This window comes from Melanotaenia boesemani, chromosome 6, assembly GCF_017639745.1.
Source record: "Melanotaenia boesemani isolate fMelBoe1 chromosome 6, fMelBoe1.pri, whole genome shotgun sequence".
Lineage (NCBI taxonomy): Eukaryota > Metazoa > Chordata > Actinopteri > Atheriniformes > Melanotaeniidae > Melanotaenia > Melanotaenia boesemani.
In genome coordinates this window covers 28127242-28143729 of record NC_055687.1, presented here as the reverse complement: position 1 = coordinate 28143729, position 16488 = coordinate 28127242, and the positions used below count along the sequence as shown (strand labels likewise).

Below are 16488 nucleotides of genomic sequence, written 5' to 3'. Positions count from 1 at the left end.
GATATGCAGAGCCTGAGGAAATGAGGCACTCAATGTAAACCACATACCAATTAAAACCCTCAAACATTCACATTATGAAACAGAAACTCGTGCTAAAGCACAGCTGCAAAAGCAACTGGCTATCCAAAGCGAGTGCTGCAATACGAATACACACATTTACACAAACACAAACAAATAAAACATAAACCTGGGTGTAAAGAGCAGTTTGAGTTAGCTTTTAAAATCAAACAGATGTGAAGCAGCTAGAAAAACTATGACTGGTGACCTGGAAGATAACATCCTAACTAATCATAACTTGGTTGTTATTTATTACAACATTAACAGAAATGTTAGGGTCAGCGAGGTCAGATGTGGGTTGTTTACACACTCCACCATTCCAAAATATTGACGGCCACTTGAATCAAGATGGTTACAGATGTGAGGACTTGATTTGACAGAGCAAAGTTCACTCCTTTAGCAAAGAACATGTCAGGTTTGGTGAGATATGTATTATTTGTATCATCCTGAAGTCCCAGTGACATCTCATTTCTATCTTATCAGCTCAGTGGATATAATTACTTGCCTTTGATGTTCTTGTTTGTTTTACCTTTACCCTTTTTGTTTTGCAATATTGACCCACATGACCACAATGAAGGTCAAACAAACATATGTTATGGCTTTTACAACCCCGAAGATTGTTTGACCTCTCTAGAGGTTAGACGTCTTCAATTATCAGTTAGCTGAGGGAGACTCTTGAATGAGTGAAATGTCTTCATTGAGCAAATAAGCAGCCTGTTAAACAAAGATGTTGTATGCAGTATCAAACTTTGTCCAGAAGATGGCGCCATTGCCTGCTGACTGGGCCCTATTGGCTCAATAATAAAATTAAAAAGGGGGTTTATTCAGAAATAAACAACACAATATCTCCTTTTTTTAATTCGATTTGTAAGTGCCAAGTATTGATAAGTTAGACTATCTGGGTGCTGTCTATCTGAGAAGGGCCATTTTTCTGTAAACTGATTAAATCTATCACGAAATGACGAAAGCGGATGTGCAGGGTGTAAAACGTGTTGGTCAATGAAAGCGTTATGTCTACTTACGCTGCAATGCAGGAAATTCCTATGTTACTCAGCACTGTACGCATCTTTCCTCACGTAGGCTTTCTCAGGCTGACGTTTGTGGCATTAGGAGATGAGTGGGGAGAAAAGAGAAGAGAACTTCTCTCTTCATCTCCTCTCGGAAATGTAAAAGAGAATAGTGTTATGAAATGATACAACTGAACTTCCGAAATTAAAACAGGCTACATTTATTTTATTTTCAGTTCTTTTTAATTTATTTTATTACCGATGTTATAACGTGGTACATGTGATCAAGCCAGTTTTCATACCACAAATCAGCGGTGCATTTATCCATCCATCTTTGCATCCATATGGACTCTCTTTTCTCTGCATCTGTAGAGAATCCAATCTGCAGTCCTTTACAGATCAATGCACAGTGGAGGATTTAGACCCTTTGGCTTTATCGACCGTGCAGTCCAATTCCGCAGACCATACCACATGCACAAAGTGACCAGCCTACTAATTACATGAGGACCGAGTTAAATGTAACTATCGTGACCAACAGCAACCATTGTGCTTCCTTGATGCTGACCAGCATGCATGTTATATTACTAGTGTTTCATCACATCCACGTGTTTGACAGTGCATGATGAGAATGGGTTAACAAGATGATTCATCATTTTCTACTTCCATTCTAGCACCTTGAAGAGCCGTTTCTCCATCGGTCTGTTTTTCTCTCTGGTTAATTAATTAACTTATATCATAGACACAGGATTCTCTCATAATATGTTCTGATAATGTGATGTTAACCAGATCACTGGTTTATTCCTCCGGTTACTATGGCAGCCGCTGAGAGACTGTGACCAGTCGCTTGTTCCGAATGGTTCCTGACAGCAGGATGATGTGACGTCACGTCGCTAAGGCGACCAGGCTCCCCAAGGCACGTGTCAAGTATAAAAACGGAGGACGGCGCTGTGAGCTGTGCAGACTGACTCAAGAAGCATCAGCAGTGAGGTAAGCCATAACACCACTTCTACGTAGGTCCTTGTCACGTTTAGGTATTTCTGATTTCGTTTGAAGTGCAGCCAAAGGTCTGCACGTTTTATATATATATTTTCTTTTAATCTTGATGTAAAACCCATCATTTAATGAGAGTCGTGACACTAGACGTCGTAAAGGGCATGCGGAAGCAGGTCCATCAGGCTGCATCCAGGGTTAATAAAATCGTATATTTGTTAAAAGTGCGTATTAGGTGGCGAAGACAGCAGCAGAAATGCTAAAAGACAAGAGGGGCCTATACGGGATATCAGTTTATCTGGCCAGCGCGTTTTACAGGATAAACCATCCATTGCTAGCTACAAGCGTGAGGATGGGAGGGGATGCGTCATAGCCTCGAAGTGTGGAAGAGAGGCTTGCTATTGCATAATGTCTTCTGCCACCGCTGTGTAGTTGTATCACGTAGCTTAACGTAAATGTATCCAATATTTGACACGAAATTAACACAAACTAAACGCCTTATTCATACAGCGAAGTTCGCGGTCTTCCACTAAGCTCACCAAGCCGCATCTGCGGAAGTGGATTAGACTCCATGTTATGTAACCCAAAAATGTAGGGTTTGCTAATGTCTTTATTAGAGGAGAAAAATCAGGCATGTAAATTAGTGGGAAAAGCTGGAATGAAAATCCCCCTCGTCACCTTAGTAACATGGTTAGTACTGTTTTTGTGTAATGAACCGTGAGCATGATGTCGCTGTAACGGAATGAATGGATCCATGTGAATAAATTAAGCTACGTGCCTCCCCTGGTTTTCGTGATGAAGTCTGACGACGTTACGCCATTCTGAGATGAATTGTATTCTCGCAGTTACAGGAAGTATAGACCAGAATAATGAGAAGCGAAAGGAGAAAATGAGTAACGTAACTTTCATTTTATACATGTGGAAAAAAATTGAGGGTTACTGAAAGTCCCATTTGAAGGGCAGATCAGAGATGCAGCCCAGTGTCGCATGATTTTGCCGCAGTTTGACTTCAGACTCGATGGACCTGTTGATGCGGTTTGCTAGCAAGCTCGGTTTTGCTGAAAGCCGTTGGGAGTATAATTATGAAACAACTAGATTTATATTTTATCTCATACTTATATTTTATTCATTTATTATTGATATTTTTATTCAGACAAAAGTAAGTTCACAGTACTCTTAGCTTAATCTGTTAGCAATGCGTGGCTGATTTTTCCATATAGTGCAGGTTTGCTCGCCTACAGCCATGTCTGCCTGATGAAGGTCACATACTCTGTTGATGAAGGGCGTTGAAGGCCCAGAGCTACTGGGATGATGCTGATCACCACTTTAACATTGACCTTTACCTGAATTTAACAGTTCATACCGTAGGACATGGACAGTCACACATATTAGCTCAGTCTACTCAGGGTCAGCTATCTCTCCGTAGCTGCGCATAGCTGCTTTGAGCTAGTATGTTTGGACTGCATCTTGAGGCCTGCAGCAGGAGGAAATTAGCAACTATATTCACACTGAAATTTAGATGTTTTAATCAAGATACTTTATACACATTATTTTATTCAAAGTTTACCTTGCCATATGTCGTATAATGCGAGCAAAAAAAAAGTAGGACAGAAATTATTATTGTATTTTATTTATTTTAAGATGTTAGTTAAATGCAGTGCATTAGGAGGCTGTTTACTCTTAATGTCTTTCTTAATTACTCAGACATTCTGCTTTGTTTTAACTCAGGCTTACTGCAGATGTGTGAAATGTACATGTCTGTGACTCTGGTACTTAACTGCTGAGCAAACTGTAAGACAATGAGATTAGCCAGAGCTCACCAACATCACACAGGGCATAACAAGGACTAGAAGATGTAGACAATTTTCACTGCCTACTTGCTGTGAAGTCTTTATCACTCAGGTTATAGATATGGACTGGATTTTGACTTGTTAGCTGTAAAGAGTATATACATATTTCCCCATTTGTTCTCAATCAGTGTAAATATTAAGTGCTTCTTCATGTCAGTCTGCCATGTGACTAATTTACATTTTTATATCATTCATTCTTGAGGTGGTACTGAGCATAGATTAAGCTTTGATTAAGTCAGGTTTTCCACATTAAAGTGTTGTGGTTTGTATGATTTTCCTACTTAATCATACAGCTGCAGCTCAACCATCAACCTGCCATCATGTGTACGTGGTCTGAGAAAGGGAAGGAGCTACAGTGACTCAGCACTCTGAATTAAACTGTCGCCAGTTTTAGGAAATGAACCACAACGCAGGGAAGGAGGTGCACATTGAGGCTCAGGAAACATGACAGCTTGTGAGGTTATAACCGTCATGCGATGTGTTTGAATTCCGCAAGACAATTTAAATACCAGATTACAGTGATTAGAAAGTGAAATAAAAGAATTTGAGCCCCAGGAAAACAGTGTTTTGTGTGTTTTGTCATAGAAATGAATAATGCTTATCATCTTAATTGTCCACTGTTAAAATATCTTGTGGCAACAGTGGTATGGGGCCATGCCTCCTGAGTGAGGACACTGTGAGTGTGTGGGTGTGTGTGTTTACCTGTCAGGTAGGGTGATGGTGATTGAGTGATTAGTTGGGGGCAGCAACGTGGCATTCTCAATGAAACATCATCAAAAGGAAGTCAGCAGGTTTTCTTTTAAATAATGATTAAGATGAACATAAAATATTACTCCAACACTTGGATTTGACGTGAAAAGGAGAAAACATGAGCTAACAGGATAGTTTGTCTGGCCTCTGGCCATCAACCCACTGCAGTGGAAAAACACTGGAGAGTCAGGGTGTGACGGAGGAATAGGAAGCTGGGGGAAGGTCTGAATAGGCAAGGGACTGTGAAAAAAGGGCAGTTGAAGAAGGAAGGCAGGGGGAGGGTCAGAGTGGTGAGGTAAAATGAGGATACACTCCTGAATTAGTTGATTCACTGTGAACTTTATCATCAATGCACAAACTAAGGGAAACTAAACTATGTGGAGAGTCTGGTACATTTATTACAAACTTAGCTTTAGCTTCCTTTAGCAAGACTATAGTGAATTATGTGATGGGTTTACTGAGTTTTGTCTATATATGAGTCATTACACAGTCAAGCAGTAAATCATTTTTTGCTATTCTGAACTTGAGTCTGTAAAAAGGTTTGCAGCAAGGTATTGCCTCCACACATCATCCTAATACTGCTGGAAGACCAGTGACACGTTGCACACAGAAGTAGAATCAGTCTTTCATTTCAGTAGAAAAATGTTGGCACAAGAGAAATGCTGTCATACTCATTTCTCCTCTCAGGCTTGCTCTCATAGTTTTCAGACTTCAGCACCTGATACATCTGATTGTCTTGGTTCTTTGCTGGTCAACCATTTGCAAGTTATCCTCTCCCAGTGGTCCATCAAGCCCACCCTTATGGGTTACTCATGTTGTTTGTGAGAGGAAAATAGGTCATGGGGGGAGGGAAGGACGTAGTAAACCAAGAGGACCAGACATACAAAGAGTGGCAACAAAAAAGACAGCTGGAGGTTGCTGAATTTTAATGATTAGTTCAGGGGGTGTTGGTAATGTGATGGGAAGTGTGAAAAACTCATGCAGCCAAAAATGGATGATAGAGGGGGTGTAAAGGTAGCTGGGAGGAGTTGCTGGTTTACTTGTGCTGATCAAGATAGATAGATAGATAGATAGAAGATAGAAGTACTTTATTCATCCCAAGTTGGGAAATTTAGGTGTTGCAGCGGTACAGTCATTTAGCAGTTGTGCTTCTAAAGGTAGCAAAATACAAAACAGTATAAAAGAGGAAGTGAGAAGAACCCTTACAGAGATATCAGGATGGATGCACAGATGGAAAAGAGAAGGAACATAGGTTAAGGAAAATAGTGAGTAGCTGGATGGGCCTTCCCTAATCTACCCCTTCAGAAGAGGAGCTGGTTGCACTGCACATCCCCCACTTTTGTCTGATCCAGGCTTAGCAGCAGTATCTGTTTGTGGCCTGTGAAAGCACCTGCTTTTGCTTGAAGCAAATAGTACTAAAAGCATTGTCTTCTTACCTATATTATCAAATCTGAATGACAGAACCAGCTACAAAGTGTTGACCCTTCATGTGTGTCCCTACTTGTTAGAATTAATGAACACACATATATCAAAGCTGTAAAAGGTGGAAATGGTCCAGAAAAGGATAAAGGGAACTTGCCAGAGCCACTTTATCTGGCCATGTGTCTGCCTCTTCCTCTAATGTATTAATGAGTGTCAGCAGATTGTAGGCTGCAGTTGACAGCGTGTTACCTCTTTACCCTCTTCTGCACAATACGGTCTCTGTGAGCTGTGGTATGTCTGTGTGAGGGCTTTCAGAGAGTGTGTGCTGAATACCAGACTGGGCCTGTCTGAGTCTTCTTTTGCAAGAGGCAAGACTTTGAACTTAAATGAAAGTAGAGCTGCTGGCTACTAAGCTGTTTTCTATTGTTGGAAGTAGAATTGAGGTTAGGTTTATTGCACATAAAGAGATTTAAACATACAATTAGTTTGTTATTAATACATGATATTATGGTTAAATTTCATTCAACATTGTATTGATTTCCTGAAAAATATTTGCTTCAGTCAACCTGTAAAATCTTCACCTGTAAAGCTTAAAGACTTCAGCTAATTCATGTTTTAAGGAGAATGTTGTTTACCAGTTAGATTGTGTGTTCAGATATCACCAGTTGCTATAGTAATGGTGTAATTTATGAGTCAGTAATTAACTGTTAGGTGGATATTTGGTGTCACACAAGTCAGATTTTGATTCACTTCTCATCACTGTGGGCTCAGATACTGTTAGATAAATATTAGGAGGCTTTGGCTATCCAGATGTTTTGTCTGAGAAACTATTTCTAAACAGTCTCTCTCCAATTTTAGCAGCAACAAAGTCACATTCTGGTAATTCCTGTCCCACACTGAATTATTATCTGTTTGTTAGCCCAAATAAATGTGCAGCTGGCTGGTCGGATGTGACAAACAAAAAACCTTTTTTAAAATTGAATTTGAATTGATTCTGAATTTCTGAAAATAACTAATTACTAAATATCCCTATTATCCATGCTTATAGTGTGGCTTTTGTCTCTCCACAGACTTTGGGCCTTCATTTTTTTCTTCCATAACACTGCTTATTGTTGTTGTTGTATTGATCCCACTCAGCAACACCAGTGCTGCAGATTCAGCCAGTTTAAAATCAAGCCGAGCAACCAGAGCTTCTCAACTATTTTAACCTTCAGCAAACAAGATTTGGATCCATATTTCATTAGGTTTCTCACAATTTTAAAACTCAGTTTGCAGAGTAATCTGAATAAGCCAATAAATAAATAAAATAAAAAATATATCTGATTTGGACTGACAGTCTGAACCTAATTTGTGAATTTGGGGACCTGTTCTTCATCACTACATTCTCAAACTGAATTCATACTCAAGTTGCCTCCTTTTTAAATTATTATTATTGTTGTGTTCACTGTGCCTCGGCATTGAGAAATGGTTTTTTCTTTCAGAACATTGCAACGTCCATCCCCTTTCTTTTCTGCCCATGATTGGCCAGTCCAACCTAACAGCTGCAAGGCAGCATTTACAGATGTTTCACCATGTTTCACCAAGTACAGGAGACTGAGGCTCACGGACATTCCCCAGGCTCCACTTCTTGCTTTAACATGTTTATCAAATGTGAGCTTAGTAAAGCATAATAGACCACTCTGTTGCATCATTTTTCGGGATACAAGCCATTTTGTTGTTGGATACCAGAGGCAACAGCTCTTTGTAGAGAAAACTGAGAGGGTAAATGGTGAAGCAGGGGACGGTCACTGCTGAGTTTTGCGAACACTATAAGCAGGAGAAATGTGAGAAACATTAATCATACTGAATGCTCTCTCTCTCTCTCTCTCTCTCTCTCTCTCTCTCCTCTTCCTCCATCTTTGGTGACCTTGTGTTATAGATGCTAGTAGCAGAACACAAAATGGTCGCTCTCCCTTCAGAGAAAAGCACAACAACTCAAATACGACAACACTACTAAAAACTCGTGTAAGAAAGCAGACCATTGCGGTCATTGAGGTTGTGCTATTTTAAAACTGCCTGATCAATAGATTGATTTTAAAATGCAACATAAATCCAGTTTAAAACAAGCCGAGCTCTAATTTACTATAGTTCATAGGTGAACAGAGACAGAGATGATGTTTCCTAATCTTGCAACCCTGCTAGCCTATTTAGAATGCACCCACAATGCATTTCACCAGATTGTCCTACAGAGTTCCCGTTGAGATACACACTCTCACAGGCACACACACATGCGCTCACAACAGATTACGAGATTAGAGTAGTTTAAAATGACAACCAGCCACTTCCAAGGACAATCCAGTTGCCCTCACCTGCTTTACCTTCACTTGCCGCACACACACTTACACACACATACGTTCAAGTCATCAAGGTGCCATTTCTGTTAACTTCATGCTACAGATAAAAAGCTGTAAATGTGAAGGACTTGCTAACCAAGTCACACCTATCAATGTTTTAAGTTTATGTCACAAGTGTCTTATATATATTTGGGAAGCTTAGAGACAAAACAAGTAAAACAGATGAGACTGAAAAGAGGAGGCAGACATTCATATCTTTATTTATCATTTACTCCAATACAATAGACATAATAGACGTTTGTGTTTATCCAGTAATAGAAATGATATGAAAATGAAAAGATTTCTGTGAAAAGAACAAACACAGACTGTTTTTACCATATGTAATCAGATCATGTTCACTGTCATCCGAAGTCACACCTACAGGCCCGCGGTGAGCCTGGATAGAGCTGAAAATAAGCAGGAAGAGGAGGAGAAAGGGGTGTGCTGGAAGCAGCAGCTAAAGAAAAGGAAAGCAGAGAGAAAAGCAGGTCGCATAGTTGGGACAAGGCCAGACCTCCCCTCAGCTCAGCTGCCAGACAAGTCTCTACTGCGTTACATACCAACCACTTTCTCCCACCCCTCTTATTGTTTTTAAGCATGTCCCTATGTGGTCCAACCCCTCCACACATCTGAAATACTTGTTTAAGACACGCATTTGACTACCTGTTTTATTTTTTTTCACTGACTGGTCATAATCATAATTAAACACTTGCTCGCTTTCATTAACATCAGCTTTATGCATACTGCACATCAACTTGCATATTAAATGTTTAGTTTTTCTTTTCTGTGCTAAAGCTGCATTGATTATACACTATGTGGCACTTGCTAGCTTGCAAGTTTTTTCACGTGCAATCTCTTTAACAAAAAGCTACAAGAAGAGAGGAAGTCTGCAAATCACTTAATGTTACCCTGCATGCTCTTGTCCAGGCTCATGGTAGACAGATGGAAAGAGTGGGATAATCAAACAAAAACAAGTGAAGGCCATAAAGTAAGAAAAGAGTTGTAAAACATAGTGGTGGAATTATGCACAGACTTGGATTTTGATGCCAGAATTTTCCAGATATGTATACAATGCTTTTTCAAAGGTTAACATAAACTTTGAAAAATAAGAAGCATTCTTCTGCTGAGGCGTAAAACTTTCCATATTGGTAAACTGTTACCATTCGCAAACTGCCTCAACATTTTGTCCAAATTTAAGGCAGTTACAGATACATTTCTAAAGCACAAACTAGTAAAGATTAAGTAGTGTGCATAACTTAGTTTTTCTAATAACATGGTTATATCTTTTTTTCTTCAGGTAACTCCACTCCCCCTAAGCAGCAACAGCCATGTCAGACCTCTGTGTTGGAATCAATGGGTGAGTTTGACCTTATAAACAAGATGGTTCAGACTGAATTTCAGATGTTTTAGCAGGATGTCAGTGAAGCTTAGTGAGGGGATGCAGTAGCAGAGGATCAGTAAATATTTATGAAGAATGACTCATGCATGTGCTGAACTTTGTGCGGATGTTCAGAACAAGAGAAACAGACATCTGCCAGATTATAATTACACAGCAAAAGCTGTCATTTGTCATAATGACTTGTTGGTGTTTTAAATTCACATGCCCTTAGTCTTTCATCTCACAGGCTTTATTCTTACTTCCTACTGTGTGATGTATTTAATTGAACCCTGGTATAACAGAAGAAAAAATCCTGTGGTTCATCTGCAAGCTGCTCACCTTCAACAGACTTTAAAAACCATGTTTTTATCAGACTTGGATGCACAGTTGAATGTGTTAGATAACAAAATATTGAAAGGGAAAAAAAATCTTCCATAGTTGCTCAGAAAATTGTTTGGTTTCTTTTACTGTTTCATACGTGTTTATTTAGTTTGGTTGGGCATGGAAATACTTTGACCTGATAAGTTAAATGGTCAACTGGCTCTGCAGCCGTGGGGGGAAAACGTGATCTGACTGACTTGAAAGAATGATTGCAATATGGCAATATAAAAGATAAAATCCTCCCCAGTTAATAGAAATGTGCAGGATTTACCTATTCTTTTCCATGACATTTAAAAAGTTGACAGTATGATTGAAACAAAGTGAAACCAGCCAGTTAATAAGGTTAAAAAAAACAAAAACACATATCTCATTTATTTGGCAAAACAACAGTTGGAGTTATATTTAGTCTGTTAGAAGATTGATGCGTGGTCCCAGGAGTGGTTTGACATCCTGAGGAAATCTCAGCTCCCAAAGCAGCTGTTATTAATCATTGTCTCCATCTTTGGATCTGCAGCTTCGGTCGCATCGGCCGCCTGGTCCTGAGGGCTTGCCTCGAGAAAGGCATCAAAGTCGTGGCCATCAATGACCCCTTCATTGACTTGCAGTACATGGTGAGAAAATCCCGTTTTCGTCACATATAAACTAACACACGTACACACTTAAGAAGATTTTTTACAACCAAATTACGTTGTTAACCATCATTTCTTCCCCGGCCCGTCCTAGGTCTACATGTTCAAGTATGACTCCACTCACGGCCGTTACCATGGTGAGGTCTCCCAAGAAGGCGACAAGCTTATCGTTGATGGCAACGCCATCTCTGTTTTCCAGTGGTAAGTAATGATGGTTAGTGTCTATCAGCAGTAATTCTACTGAAAACAGATAGCTAATGCTTTTCTTAATATTTTATTTTTAAAGTGAAGTTTTTATTCCAGTTTGACCTGCTGGTCTTCAATAATCTGAGTGAATACCTGCCAGCAGAATGAGGCTTTAAGCTTCTCAATGCTTCACTCATATAATGACCCCCTCCAACCCGAGGTCCAGCTGTTGTTTTAGTGCATTATGTAATATGTTCTCTGATCTGGAAAAAGCAAAGCCAGCATAGAGGATGGGTATAGAAGAGACATTCCAGCTTCACTGCTTTGAGCACTGTGTCCGTGCATAAACCAAGGCTCTGCACGCAGTTCGAAAGCACAGGTTGCATTTCTCCAACAACAGCAGCACTAACCCTTTTCCTTGCATTGTGATGATTTGCTCATTATCTCCATCTTTGCTGTCTGTGCTGTTGCAGTATTTTAATGTTGTATGAATCAAATTTCAAATCATTTAATCTGGGATTGACTCTATTTGGGTTGTTTTGTTTATGTTAGTATGAAGCCAGCTGAGATCCCCTGGGGTAGTGCTGGAGCCAAATACGTTGTTGAGTCCACTGGAGTCTTCCTCAGCGTGGAAAAGGCCTCTGTATGTATTCACACCTAAATATAGCTTAAAACCAAGGAGTATAGACAGCTCACCAGATTGTCCATTTTCTGATCTGTGCTCACTTTCTTCCAAACAGTCTCACATCCAGGGGGGTGCGCAGCGCGTGGTTGTGTCCGCCCCCTCACCTGATGCTCCAATGTTTGTCATGGGAGTTAACGAGGACAAATACGACCCCTCCTCCATGACCATTGTCAGGTAAGGGATACACATTTCTGTATATTTTCTGTTTTGTACAAACAAGCTCCAACATGTAGCTCCATTGTCTAACCAGAACATAAAGATTGCACCTCCTGTGTTTAAAAAAAAAAACGGAAAAGAATATAGTTGAGTTTAATAGCAGCTTGTTTCTTTTTATATCTATAGTAATGCCTCCTGCACCACCAACTGCCTGGCCCCTCTGGCCAAAGTCATCCACGATAACTTCGGCATCGAGGAGGCTCTCATGGTAAGTAATTGTGCAGTAACCAAATGCGTTATTACAAGTTTTGCAGTCACAATGTTATTTATTTTTGGGCTTTGATGTTTCACACTGTGGGACTCTTCTCTCTGTAGACTACAGTCCACGCATACACAGCCACCCAGAAGACAGTGGACGGACCCAGCGCCAAGGCCTGGCGTGATGGCCGCGGTGCCCACCAGAACATCATTCCAGCTTCCACTGGTGCCGCCAAGGCAGTGGGCAAAGTCATCCCTGAGCTCAACGGGTGTGTATCATCAGTAACCCTCATTAATTGTGGCCAAAAATGCATAATCAGCTTGTGAGGGCCCAGAAAAGACCAATGTGTCTCTTATTCTTTCTCCATGTCGGTTTAGCAAGCTGACAGGAATGGCGTTCAGGGTGCCAGTCGCAGATGTGTCCGTGGTGGACCTGACATGCCGTCTGTCCAAGCCTGCATCCTACGCTGAGATTAAGGAGGCCGTGAAGAAGGCTGCACATGGGCCCATGAAGGGAGTTCTGGGTTACACTGAAGACCAGGTATTTATTTACTCTGTATCTTCCTGGAAGATATGACCCACTTTGAGGAATATATAGATGAAGATTTCTGACCTGTATTTTGCAGGTGGTGTCTGCTGACTTCATTGGTGACTCTCACTCCTCCATCTTTGACGCCGGTGCCGGCATCTCTCTTAACGACAACTTTGTCAAGCTCATTTCCTGGTCAGTTTTTTAACATTTCACCCACATTTTAACCAAGAAGTTTTCATTGCTCCGAAGACGAAAAAGAAAACATTTAGAAAAAAACATTCAGAAATCGGCTGATTTTTTTTCCCCTTCCTCACAGGTATGATAATGAATATGGCTACAGCAACCGTGTCGCTGACCTGCTGTTGTACATGCACTCCAAGGAGTAGACACTTCCTGCCCAGAGAGGAAGTCCAGAAAGGGACCACTCATAACCATCTTCTACCCCTCCCTTCTCTTTTACACACAAGCCCCACCCATAGCCAAGTCATAGCATCAAAGCCCTTAGCTCTACTACAGTAAATGTAGGCAGCAGCAACAGTGTGTTTGAGTGTTCTGAGTTCATCTGTCTTTTCCTTTAATGACGAGGCGACCGGTCGGTGAAAGTATTTGTGTCCATGTGTTCCTTCTCCACCTTCCACTGCCACTTTAGATGTGTCGTTATGGCTGAGTATTATGGTAACTACTGTATCCATCTCACTGTTGGTGTGTTTTAAAAGCTTAATCACCAGTGGAAGGAGGAAGCTGAGAGGCAGATCTACTGTAACTCTGCTTAAGATTAACGAGGCAAAGAAATAAAGTTTGAAAAAAACCTAAGGCTGAGTGTTTTGTCTCATTTTTTAAATGGACCAAAAGTGTGAGAACTCCCAACAATCTAAAGTACTTGGGCTACTAATTACCTTGAAATTAGTCAAAATGATAGTTAATCTGATCCACTCTATTGTAGACTGACATAATGTACAGATAGCCAATGTACAGAAGCCAAACTCATGCACTGACATTGTAGTAATCTGATCAGGTTTATACCTGTCTTCTCGATGATCAAATATCTATTTTATTAATTTTTTTGAGGAGACTACAGATGTAGTTGAAACATGTCAAGGTAACAAAATCTGTTAAGTTTGGATCTTTGGCTGAGGCTTGTCTGTTTTCTCATTGTGACATTGAGGATAATGCAAATGCATGCTAGCTTCATTGGTGATTCTGAACTTGCTGCAGGTGTGAGCAGGTGGTTGTTTCTTTTTAAATGTTAGCCCTGTAATCGGTTAGAAATCTGACCTCTGACCTCATGGAAACCAGGATATCTTCCTGAACCCAACAACCCTGATATTGCAAATATATAAAACAGACATGTGAATTCAGAAAAATCCAAAGATTTAATGATGATGCCGCCACCTTATCATGGTGGAGGAGTTTGTGCGTCCTGACGATCCTAGCGGCTATGTTGTCAGAGGCTCATGCCCCTGGTAGGGTCACCCATGGCAAACAGGTGTCTAGGGAAGGGACTAGACGAAGTGGGGCTCAAATCACCCCTATGATGATGAGAAAGCAAAATCCAAGGTTTCCCTTGCCCGGACGTGGGTCACCGGGGACCCCCCTTTAGAGCCAGGCCTGGAGGTGGGGCACGGAGGCAAGCGCCTGGTGGCCGGGCCTTTGCCCATGGGGCCCGGTCGGGCTCAGCCCGAAAGGGTGACATGGGCCTCTCCTCCCGTGGCTCACCACCTGCAGGAGGGGCCATAGGGGTCGGGTGCATTGTGAACTGGGAGGCTGCCAGAGGCGGGGACCCTGGCAGGCTGATCCTCGGCTGCAAAAGCTAGCTGTAGGGACGTGGAATGTCACCTCGTCCCTACGGCAGGGAAGGAGCCTCAGCTGGTGCGTGAGGTTGAGCGGTTCCGGCTAGATATAGTTGGACTCACCTCGACGCACAGCTTGGGCTCTGGGACCATTGTCCTTGAGAGGGGCTGGACCCTCTTCCATTCTGGAGTTGCTCCCGGTGAGACCCTCCGAACAGGTGTGGGCATGCTCATTGCCCCCCAACTTGGCGCCTGTACGTTGGGGTTTACCCCCGGTGGACGAAAGGGTAGATTCCCTCCACCTTCGGGTGGGGGGACGGGTCCTGACTGATGTTTGTGCTTATGCACCAAATAGCAGTTCAGAGTACCCACCCTTTTTGGAGGGGGTGTTGGAGAGCACTCCTTCCGGGGACTCCCTCGTTCTGCAGGGGGACTTCCGTGGTCACTTCAATGATCACGTGGGCGATGACAGTGAGACCTGGAGGTCTCACTGTTCCTTCCTGTTCCTCCCACCGGAAAGAGGCCCCGGGGAAGACCTAGGGGTCAGACTACATCTGTCGGCTGGCTTGGGAACGCCTCGGGATCCCTCTGGATAAGCTGGTGAATGTGGCCAGGGAGAGGGAAGTTTGGGTTTCCCTGCTTAGGCAGCTGCCCCCGCGACCCGACTCCGGATAAGTGGCAGAAAATATTTGGATGGATGTCTTTCTTTTTTTTTTTTTTCTTTTTCTTTTATAAATCATTTAATCTATGTGCCCTGTGATGGACTGGGTGCCTCTTGTTTGACAGCAGCTTTAGCCTCCAGTTCCCCCAGCAATACTGAACTGGATAAACTGAGCAAGGAAAATGACTGAATGAATCTACAGTGCGCTTTGTCTGCGGACAAAGGAAGGTGGAAGGAGACATGCATAATTGAAAAAGGAGAATTTTGAATGAAGGATGCATGGGCAGTCAAATTTCTAAAGTTTCTTGTGTCTTCACTTATCCTTTGTGTAGACACCTTGAAAATTGTCTATATAAAATTTCCTTTTAGATGGACAGACAAATACTTTACAAAAGCTATTTCTTGTCTCCATACTTGTTTACCCCAAATCAAGGATGGAGTAGCTGCGAGGAAACTTCAAAGCCATCTGCTGTCTTTTTGTGGCACTACAGGAGAACCACCAGAAGATACCAAAGCTTACAGACAAAGTCAGTTTTTTTCTGTTTTGTTTTTAGACAAACCAGGATCATTACCATCCTGTGGGGAGAAAGAATGGACTGCACAGTTGTACTTAACACAGAGGATTATCACAAAAACAAATATAAAATGAAATACAATAAACATAATGAAAATACCATCTTCAAAGATAAGTTTAAAAAAATAATATTAATATTAGCAACCAGGAAGCCACTAACTGCCCATCTTATTGACTTTACCCAAGAGGAGATTCATATATTGATTTCTGAAGACACATAAAGATCCCCATAAAGACCCAACAGCAGCATTAACTCCATCACCCCTGACACTGCAGAACATCACATGACCATGTTATCACTACAATTCACATAAAAAATTCAGCCCTGTCTGTGAGGTCAAAACTCTGACTATTGACTGAAATGATGGTGTCATATTCATATAGTCATCTGCTGGCAGTGGAGCCAGTAAGAAAATGGCTGCAGCAACAACCAAAGTGGCCTCACTCTGTCCTGCACAGCCTCTACCTTACTGCTCCTGTTTCTAGTAGACTGAGGATGAAGCAGACAAAGTTCTAGCTGTGTCATGTATTATTCAATGTTATCAAAATCTTTGTGGCCAGTGTCTTCAACACCAGCTCTGAAAATGTTTCATGCTGCAATGATTTACAAATCTCTTAAACCAATACTGAAAACAATCTACAAGATAATCTAGAAAACATGGCAAATGCTGAAAGTTGAACTTTTTTCCTATATATATATAAAAAAAAGAACTCATCTTGAATTTGATGGCAGGACCCACATCCCCTCTTCTTTAAACAACAGTCTGTAAATGCCCGGGCACTGAGGAGACTGTTTTTGACCTTTGAAAT

The 16488-nt window shown here is 41.5% G+C and overlaps 1 protein-coding gene across 1 annotated transcript; it reads left to right on the top strand.

Moving 5' to 3' along the window:
- The first annotated feature begins 1980 nt into the window (after window positions 1-1980).
- Window positions 1981-13466, top strand: gapdhs (glyceraldehyde-3-phosphate dehydrogenase, spermatogenic). The gene is made up of 11 exons (XM_041988085.1): window positions 1981-2051; window positions 9746-9805; window positions 10722-10818; window positions 10931-11037; window positions 11575-11665; window positions 11763-11881; window positions 12050-12131; window positions 12239-12390; window positions 12500-12662; window positions 12748-12845; window positions 12970-13466. Exons 2-11 carry the CDS (start codon window positions 9777-9779, stop codon window positions 13037-13039), a joined length of 1008 nt encoding a protein of 335 aa, XP_041844019.1. The 5' UTR covers window positions 1981-2051; window positions 9746-9776; the 3' UTR covers window positions 13040-13466.
- The last annotated feature ends 3022 nt before the right edge of the window (window positions 13467-16488 follow it).

Excerpts from the sequence above, each read along its gene's own strand:
- gapdhs (XM_041988085.1), top strand. The coding sequence starts at position 9,777 with ATGTCAGACCTCTGTGTTGGAATCAATGG. Across the intron at positions 12,132-12,238 it reads GCATCGAGGAGGCTCTCATG|ACTACAGTCCACGCATACAC; the intron begins GTAAGTAATTGT and ends TTCTCTCTGTAG. Across the intron at positions 12,846-12,969 it reads TTTGTCAAGCTCATTTCCTG|GTATGATAATGAATATGGCT; the intron begins GTCAGTTTTTTA and ends CCTTCCTCACAG.